Source organism: Ptychodera flava, chromosome 19, assembly GCF_041260155.1.
Source record: "Ptychodera flava strain L36383 chromosome 19, AS_Pfla_20210202, whole genome shotgun sequence".
NCBI classification, from domain to species: domain Eukaryota; kingdom Metazoa; phylum Hemichordata; class Enteropneusta; family Ptychoderidae; genus Ptychodera; species Ptychodera flava.
Genome location: NC_091946.1, coordinates 33,638,714 through 33,648,683, shown reverse-complemented (window position 1 = coordinate 33,648,683; position 9,970 = coordinate 33,638,714). Strand labels below are relative to the sequence as shown.

Below are 9,970 nucleotides of genomic sequence, written 5' to 3'. Positions count from 1 at the left end.
TAGTAGCCTGATCTCTTCCTGTGACCAATTGTTGCCGCGATCGCGAGAGCTTCTTACTTGAACACCGTCCATTGTGGTAATGACCGAATCGAAGACAGGATATAGTTCGGCGTTTAGTTCGGTGTTCTGGTCACACGTGTAAATTGGCCATTGTTTAGTACGGAGCACCGAACCTGGACCAGCCCTCTGACACCGAATTAATTTAGTTCTTTGTTAGTTCGGTGTTGTCTGTTCACACGTCCAACTGACACAGGTTTAAATTTATTCCGGTGTCAACACGTGTAAACCCCCCATAGTCATTTATTTTATTTACTACGATCAGTCAGAGCATGAAGAAAAGGAGAGGAACTGATAGAGGAAACTGAGAAAAACTCAATAATAAGCTTATTATAGTGTGTGGGCCGCCCGTGATTTGGTGACGGGGCTAAACCAGATGATCGTGATCAAGCGGGTGTTAAACCACAGGCGCTCCTTAGGTGGGTAGTCTGGTAAATAGCTCGATTTTCGGCTCGATCTATCGATCCAGTAGTCGATATGCCCGCCACTGCAACCTAAATACTCAGTATTTAGTGTGTAGTATTAGTATGTAGGTTTCAGTGGGCGGCATATCGACTACGGGGATCGATAGATCGAGCCGAAAACCGATCTATTTAGCAGACTACCCAGCTAAGGAGCGCCTATGGTGTTAACTAACCAATCTTCAATCTAATAGCTTCGTTGTTATGCTTAACGAAGGTTCTCCTCTATATGACAAATACTTTTCAGTTTCCGGCGAATTCCAATATCGCCATTACCGAAGTATGTTACTCTCCCTTGGCCGCACTTATTCACGAAGCCGTTCGGCATTTTCGTGCAAAAACGATGTGAGTCACAAATTTTGGGGGGAAAGAGCGCTAAGGAATGGAATATTAGATCTTGGTAAGGATAGGAATAAACAGGGAAATATGCGCAAAATTGCTAAAAAATCTTTGGAGCTATGTTAACTTTTGAGAATTATATTCACATATACGGCAATTGACCGAAAAAAGTGTATGACGTTTTAAAAGTAGTATGCATGAACATGCTTTACAAAATTCGAAAAATAATTTGTCGGTGCACCTGAAGTAAATTGGGCCATTTTTTGTCGTGAAAATAATACAGTAATGTTTTCTTCGGGCCTATAACCAAGAATCTGACCCCGTAGTAGTATGATGATATATAACATTGTTCAGTGCGGGCCAAGTGTTCTTCAGTCTTGCCAATTTGTTAAATATTAGAACGCGGGGAAAATGTACACGGCCACCCCTACCGAGATCTTACGGCCCACCCTACACAGCAAATGTTATACACAAGGTCAGAAGGCTGTTTTTCCAGGATAAGTCGCCATGTGTTTGAGGAAGGGTAAAGTTAATTGGGCCAAAGTAAAAAAAGTGTGCTTGAATCTCTTGGTACTTGACTTACCTTGTCATGCCCAAGAATGGTCTTTGTAATGACATTTCAGAAAATGAATGTACACCCATAGTGAATGTAGAATTAAAACATAGCGTAGCATGATGATCAACCCATGTACGTCTATATCTGGAAATCAAATATATTTCCTACCAATTAACAATTATGTATATATGGGTTGTTTAAAATACAAGGTTTTGCTAGTATTTTTTTTTTTTAGTTTTTTTTTGTGGATTTTGTTTGAATGAAAAGTAGTTTGTGTTGTTTGACTTTTTGAAACATACTGAAATTCTCGTCAACTATGGACTACCTCAACTCCGCTTGCAGCAATGCAGACAAGATTAAACATTTATTGAAACATTTTACGATCTGTACCTAAAAATCTAGTTCCGTGCACAATTCTCACCATGCATGGCTGAACATACACTGAATATATAAAGTTTGGACCTCATGCAAGCTTTTGTAAATGCGATCTTAATTGACGGTGCGTTTCATGTAGTTAAGGACAGAAGTTTTTTCCTTACATTGTAGGGATGTTTATTTGTCATATCAATGCACATAGGAATGAAAAAAAATGTCAAGAAGTCACAGACGAAATCATCTGTTTGCACTCACACTAGGTAAAATACTTTATATACGTTCTTTTATATCGACGTATATAAACGTATATGGAACACCACATCAGTAAAGCCAACGATACTTTTTTGCGTCCTAGCAATTTACTTCCCCATATTAGCACTAAGGACTCGGATCTGAAGTCCCAGCTCAAAGTGTCCCTACACTCACAAATCTGGTCCATTTATACACAGTTATTGTAAGCCTGTACTTTTTTCTACATCTATTAATTTTATCACTCATAACACATTTAATTTTTACCTTCTGTTGGTGCCTATAGATGATCTGAATACCTGATTAAGTGGCCGACATTCGATGGACGACTTTATTGAAAAATGGAATATCTAAAAATTGATTTCATAATGTTTAGAGGATATTCAAATCAATATTTTTCTACCCGGGGCGAGTGACGTTGTAGATTAAATGCACATTAAACGATCCATTGCTAAATGATGGATGGCACATTCGATCATCAAATTTTATAATCAGAAAAAAGTGATATCAAAAGCTGACATAATAAGTTTTAGAGGGTACTTTAATCAATATTTCTCCCCATGAGGGGAGCGGCGGATGGCGTTGCAGATTTTTCGCACTGGGCAATTAATTCCAATACTGATGGATTGGTTTTCAACTCGCGTTTTGGAAAAATTAACCTCACTTTATGACTGATAACTCATTGATATCATTTATATTTTTCTGCGAAACCTGAACTTCAATTTTGACAAAAATGTATATTTTCAGCATCGCTATAATTTCTCATTGTTGTTGAATAATGAAGCGTTACCATGTTGATTGAACAGGATCGTAATGTTTATAAACCGTTTGCACTTTTCATCTGGACTTGACATTTCTCATATTTCTTTCAAAATTTATCAAACTCTACACTTTGATTGAGCCGTGTCGCCTGTCAATAAAAGGGGAGACGCTTTGGCTTCGAAATCACATTGAGGAGCCATCTGGCCATAGCAACCAGCATTCTATCACCGTGTATTCGTTTGTCTGCAATTATAGTGTCCGCCTCCGAGGCCTCCCTCTCCGACGGTAAGTAGATACCTCTAGCATTTCTCCACGAAAGCTTACGTTCGCTCTTGTGAGCAGGAAGCGCGGCGGTTCATCTACATTGTTTTAACAGCGATGGCGTTTCCAGGTGAAATCAAGTTGTTTTCATAACTTATTCACAGAGCCAAATCACGGATATACGCAATATCCCGTGTGCATTTTGGCCTATGTTACCTGAAGCTTGAATGAGTCCCGACAGATTAGATCTCGCGTTGATAACATGCTTCCAAAGTTGGGCGGTCCCTTTCAAATATTCTGCTCCTTCCGCCAATGTGAACGTTCAGAGATCAAAATGCGTGATTGTTAGGCTTTGGATATTTTTGTATTGACAGGACAATCGACAAGTTAGGCACGAGTGGAAAAAATACGGACGCAAACATACTTGTATTAACGCACGTGTTAAATAATAATAATAATAATAATAATAATAATAATGGTAAGGAGTAAGTAGTACAGTCGGTCAAACTACGGTATATATTCCTATGCGAGCGTGGGGGCGCATCATTGGAAAGGATGGTCGAACCGTGCGGCCGCCACCTCATCTGTCCTTTCCCTCGTTAAATGCAGATAATATGCAAACCTAAAAGTATAGGAAAAGAATTGACAAATTGTAAATTACTTTACAATATTAACCACACTGTTTGAAACTACTTAATGCAGTTTATTATCTATTCTACAAGTCTTTTCTGATCTACCACTTGTGGGGGCTCATTTTAAAGCTCTTGGAGAAAGGAAAACTTTCACCGTCTTAGTTTTTCGAAAATCCAATATTTTATTTTTCCCCATAAAGTTAACACAGGGATGGCGGCCATTTTAATTTTCAAATATCGCAAATGTAGGGCAATTCGTTTCGCTAGTTCCGAACTTTGCGGGGTGACGCCTGATTTTTATTGTTGATTTGGTATGGGAATGGTTGAAAATTTCATTTCGAAAAGTTTGAGCAAAAGTTTCAGTCTTTCACTTTCGAGGTGCATACTACCTTAACTAGGTAGAATTATGCACTGCTATGAGAGAAATAGTCAATATGAGCAACATGGACAGTATGAAACGACAATAAGAACAGAATAATACAAGAAGTAAATATAGCTTGGATGGTAAAGGGTTCACTAAAGATGTTATCAGGATGACTATAATTCGGGGATTACAACTTTCCATGCTCCTGAGCAGTGACGATCTGACAGACACCATCACTGCCACCATCAACACCTTCCTTCAAGTCAAAACTGAAATTTCTAATGCTATTTACGAGACCGTCACTTATTGTATATACTTTTGTATCAGTTTATATATTTTATCTTCACTTTTAAAGCTCAAAACGCCGTGCACAAAATAACCGTCGGTGAGTATTGTAGGAGTTGGAGTAGCATTGGTCGTTGTATGTCAAATCAAGGTGAAAACAGCAAAATCTATAGGGGATAATCCAAGTTAATGATAAAAGTTATTTGCATTTATTTGCATTTGTCATTTTCAAAATGGCTGGAAACCATGGACCAAATGATAGATTAATACATAGGGAAAATTCGTGCCGTCAGTCAAAGGTCTCTTTTTCTCTTCGTTCTAATGGTCCACTGCAGCAATGGACCACGCGTGTTTGTCGGGCCCAAACCCTGCAGCCATAACCACTCGGTTATGCCAGACGGCATGTACAGTAATATCAAGATGTACCGCGTGATTCTTTTATTGAATTCAAGTCGTATAGAAATTCTACATATCAAATACGATTATTATCCCAGAAATGTGTCGAGCGTCTTTGGATCTTCACATGAAAACTCTCCTGGCAAATAGTTCCCGACACTGTGATTGGCTGGTTTACTGGCCAGGTGATAAGCCAGATTTACAAGATCATCAAAATCGTAAATTTAGAAAACTCTTTCAGAAGTGGTTGTAACAGACATAAAAATAGTAGAATTGTACACAAATTGTTCTTGCAGAACCAAAAGGCAATAGCTACACAATCAAAACGTCAACTATGGCATCCAAGTGCATGATCGTCGTTGTCCTTGTAGTAGTGTGTTGCGTCTCGGAGATCACGGGCAGAAGACTTCCAAAAGAAAAAAGGTCGGAGGCAGACGACGCCCCCAAGGACCGCGACATCTTGTGTGTTGATAACCTGCCGAATATACAAGCATACAACAACTGCATGTGTGACGTCTACAACATATGTGATTGTTATGGGGCCGGTTTTTGGTAGATGTATGGAGAAAGAGCAACTGACTTTACGCAAGGGAACGTTTAAAAACGTTCGATTCTGTACTGCGACCAATAGATTTATAACTTGTAGTAACGTTACAGACATTTCGATTGACCTCTTACCCCTGATACTGTTATGGATAGACCACGCATGCCGGGAAAATAAATTGTGAAACATTGCAAATCACTGATTGCGCAAGTATTCATTTGATAACATATCGTTGAGTTCACTGGTTCGTCGATGTCCTAAAGTTATCAAGACTCGCTAGTTTCAGCGTAGCAAGGCCTTTAAGACTAACGGACTAGGCATATCTCTCTTTTGTTCGCCAAAGTATTATGCTTATTGCATGTCTGGTTGTATTTGTATGCCTGTATGAGCCTTGCCTTTCCCCTTTAATACTCACGAGTGTCCTGTACTCTGACAAGAATGTAATTACCCTGGATCACAATTTGGAGAGATATTTTAGAGGCTTGGAACTGACATAGACGATAGAACCGTTCATATCGTCTATGTCAGTTCCAAGCCTCTACATACATACATACATACATACATACATACATACATACATACAACACACACATACATACATACACACATACATACATACATACATACATACATACATACATACATACATACATACATACATACATACATACATACATACATACATACATACATACATACATACATACATACATACATACATACATACATACATACATAGACACATGTAGTGATTTTCAGTCCATTTTAATTGGTACAATGTTATTTAACACTAAGTATTCTGGAAATAGCGACGGCAGCTCAGAAAACATGAGAACTTCCCAGGCATGGCTTAATTTGTATTACTTCACTTTGAAGAAACAAAAATCCTCAACTAAACGTAATTTTGTTGTAAAGCAGAGTGCCAAAAAATTGTTCAATTGAATTAAAATTAAATAGAAGGCGATACTAGATGTAGTAATGTAGTCTGCATAGGACCTGTGTTTCTATTTCATGGGGATCACGGCCTTGCAACCTACCGGGGAGAGAGAGAGAGAGAGAGAGAGAGAGGAGAGAGAGAGAGAGGAGAGAGAGAGAGAGAGAGAGAGAGAGAGAGAGAGAGAGAGAGAGAGAGAGAGAGAGAGAGATTGAATGTTGTGCATACGAATACGGCTTCACATAAACATAAACCGTCATAATTGGTTTGGTCACCTATACTATTGCGCTTTTTGCAATACCCATGTACGTTGTGCATTGTTTGGGCATGTTCATTTGAAAGAATATTTTGAACTTATTATGATCGAGCGCGCTGGCAGAGTACCAAAATTTGTACCGAGTTTACTGTTAAACACAGACTCCACGAAACATCATATGCCGTTATTTCAAGAGGACAAATCAAAGTAAAAACGCTCTACCGACAGAGTATATGGAAAAATGTAAATTGAAAAGGATTGTCCAATTTTATTCTTCCAAAGTGCTAAAATACAACTCACCTTTCCTAGAATGCTTCTCTTTCACAAATAAAGCCAAAACGATTGGAGCAGGCAATATCTCTCCATTTACCATGCTGGTTTGAATACAGGTGTACACACTTTATCTTTTGACTAGTGTCACCGCTCATCCAATTACTGTATGTCAACTGCGTGAAAACGAAGAACAGCAATTCAATGCACTGCATGAGGCGACTGATTTCTTATGACAAGGGCAACGCATTTGTGTTCATTGCCGCCGGTATTAGTGCGACCCTTTTCCTGCTTCAAAAGGCAAACTATCGCCCTCTTGGATGAGTTAAAAAACATATTTCCATACCACAATAACTACGCCCCCATAACATAGTAGGCTTCCGTTGAAATGCCACTCAGAACTTGTAAAATCAACAAAGAAAAAACAGAAACGAAGTCATGCGAATGCTGTCTGTCGTAAAGAGTGCCGCAGAGTTATTTTATCTACATAGCTAAGCGATCATTATCATTAATATTATTAGTAGTACAGGGAAATAAATTTTGTCTCCAAACTAACCTCCTTTAGCTGCAGCAGTTGATTAAATTCACTTTACGAACATGTCAGCAACGTAGCGAGTAAAAAATGACGTTTCATTCACCATCAGGTGATTGAAAAGATATCGAAAAACACGTTGGCCCCCGTAAATGCGTCACAGAATCCATGCATGATAAATGAATACAGGGAAATCATTGGCCGCAACATGATGCACATTCCACATTGACTTATTACAGTTTATAGAAAAAGTAATGTTTACTTACCAATGACCTATCCGCCCAGATAAATTCACTCTGTAATCCTATCCATATATGGTATTGGTTGAGTGTGAATGCTGTAGACATAAAACAACTCCTTATTAATATTTGTTAGCAGGCCTATATTTCTTCTTTACCATGCTTTTTTGTAATTGTGACGTATTAATCTCCAACATCAAAAAACCAACATATCACTCACCGACATCTGGTCTAAGATATTCAACTTTCTTCTTCTGTATATCTGGCTTACCTTTCAAGAACAGATTTTCGTCGGCATCATTTACATTGACGAGGGTGCTGCCCATTCCAGTACAAACAATTTCCGCTTCTTCATAACTGTACAGTGGATAGTCGTATACATAGTAGCAACTCTCTCCGAAATTTACCCAACCAAACGGGCAATCTGCGGGAGAAGGAACAGAACTCTCTTGAAACCTGTCTCCATGATTCGGATCTCTCTCTCTCTCTCTCTCTCTCTCTCTCTCTCTCTCTCTCTCTCTCTCTCTCTCTCTCTCTCTCTCTCTCTCTCTCTCTCTCTCTCTCTCTCTCTCTCTCTCTCTCAAATAACATTTCAAATATTTCCTAAACACGTTGCTTGAATCGTCCGATGAATGCGAGATAACTCGTAAAATACTCGACTTGTTTTACTACGAACGCCATTAATCTAAGATTTCAGTACAATCCTAGTGTACAAAAATAATTACACTGCTATAGTGTTCTACCAAAACTAATCGAAGCAATATCTGAGGCAACACAATCCCTTTTTCGCTGCCGAACGAATACCGCGCCCATACAAATGGCGTCGACCAGAACATGTGTTGAAACGCATGTTCATTTGTATCCGAACATCAAATGATAGACGAAACAAAACGGACAGCAATATTCTATCTACAGCAGATATAAAAAAACCCAAAATAATAATTGACGGAAAGGCAAGATTTAAGAATATTGGTGTGCCGTAGAGTTATTCAACATTATCTTAGGTGTACCTTTGCATCTGTAGTCATCGTTATAGTACCCTCATACAAGTGCTGATTTTTACAAGAGGGGGATAGAGCCGTTTTCTTCATGTGTGTCAGCAAAAGAAAACAACAGCAACAACAACAACAACAAAACAAACAAGAAAAAAACAAAAAACTTAAGATCACCTCTTCATGGTGTCTATCTGGGTGACAATACGCATGGGGCTGGGGCCGGGACTTGCAAATTTGATAAATGTAGGCCTACTTACGTGATGCCAATGTTGTGCTAATTAAGATACACCAGATAGTAACAGCTATCTTCACCATGTTTCAACTTCACTGCGACAACAATGGACTTGACCTGCAATACGGAATTGGCATAAGATCCATCAGAAAACTGGCGAACTCATAATGTGTCAATAATGTGTCGTTAGTGTTCAATATTTATAACACAATGTTGTTCGTTACTTCTTCATACAGCATCATTTTTCTTTTTAACTTTTCTTTGCGTCCAAGTTTTTAACGCCACGTATTGGCAGGAAGACTCGGATCTGAAGTCCAAGATCAGAGAATTGCTTCTCACAAATCTGGTTCTTTTAAACACAGTTATGGCAAGCCTGTACTTTTTATACGTGTTCTTTCATGTTACCACGCATATGAAAACACTCAACTCTTACCTTCTGTAGGTACGTAGCAACCCGCTGAAGCGATGTAAGCAAGGCTATCTGATTAAGTGACTGGCATTTGATAGGTGAATTTATTGAAAAATGGAATATCTAAAAATTGATATCGTAATGTTTAGAGGGTATTTGAATCAATATTTCTCTTCCTGGGTGCGGGTAAGCTTAACGTTGTAAATTATTCACATTAAACAATCAATTCCACTAATGATGGATGGGGACATTCGATCGTCAAATTTATCAGAAAAAATGATATCTAAAACTGATAAAATAATTTTTAGAGGGTACTTGAATAAATATTTCTCTCCATGAGGGGGCGGGTGGCGTTGCTCATTTCTCACACTAAGCAGTCAATTTCAATAATAATGCATGGGGTTTCAACCCGTGTTTTGGGAAAAACTACTTCTCTGTATGTCTGAGTACATGTTGTGGTTCGTTTTCAATACATTCTGACACATGTTTTTGCAATCCTTGTTATCATAGCAGCTGTTTCGTAAAATTTGTGTGAATACCTTGCCTGTATTCATCACTTTTAAAGTTTAATGTTACAGTTTGACGGGTAAATTAGGGCAAGGCATGACGGCAATTGAGTCTTTTTGAGTTAACACATCGTTTAATTATAGCACGTTTGTTGGTTCACAGTCCTTCCAACTGTATTTGATACAGAGTAGTTTGGTAGAACGCATTATTGTTAAAATTTAACGAAAAACAATCGATATTATTCCAGTATTCTCTACAATAAGAGTTAATATCCAAACGGAATATGGGGAAACTATTTATATTAACCGGAGAGTC

The 9,970-nt window shown here is 38.4% G+C and overlaps 1 protein-coding gene and 1 long non-coding RNA gene across 2 annotated transcripts; one reads left to right on the top strand and one right to left on the bottom strand.

The window, feature by feature from the left end:
• Positions 1 to 2,972: 2,972 nt before the first annotated feature.
• On the top strand, positions 2,973 to 5,476 carry LOC139118297 (uncharacterized). The gene is made up of 2 exons (XR_011548668.1): positions 2,973 to 3,084; positions 5,034 to 5,476. It is a non-coding gene; the product is annotated as an uncharacterized lncRNA (long non-coding RNA).
• A 543-nt stretch (positions 5,477 to 6,019) lies between these two features.
• On the bottom strand, positions 6,020 to 8,858 carry LOC139118296 (low affinity immunoglobulin epsilon Fc receptor-like). Its single transcript, XM_070681562.1, has 5 exons — positions 8,765 to 8,858; positions 7,784 to 7,936; positions 7,540 to 7,610; positions 6,772 to 6,917; positions 6,020 to 6,314 (listed from the first exon to the last, which is right to left on the bottom strand). Exons 1-4 carry the CDS (start codon positions 8,820 to 8,822, stop codon positions 6,777 to 6,779), a joined length of 423 nt encoding a protein of 140 aa, XP_070537663.1. The 5' UTR covers positions 8,823 to 8,858; the 3' UTR covers positions 6,020 to 6,314; positions 6,772 to 6,776.
• Between the last annotated feature and the right edge of the window lie 1,112 nt (positions 8,859 to 9,970).

Bases quoted from the DNA above. Each gene is read 5' to 3' on its own strand.
- LOC139118296 (XM_070681562.1), bottom strand. From the start codon at position 8,822: ATGGTGAAGATAGCTGTTACTATCTGGTGTATCTTAATTAGCACAACA. The intron at 7,611-7,783 runs GTAAGCCAGATA...TTATGTCTACAG, and splicing joins CGAAAATCTGTTCTTGAAAG to CATTCACACTCAACCAATAC. The intron at 6,918-7,539 runs GTAAGTAAACAT...GTTTTCACGCAG, and splicing joins TCTGGGCGGATAGGTCATTG to TTGACATACAGTAATTGGAT.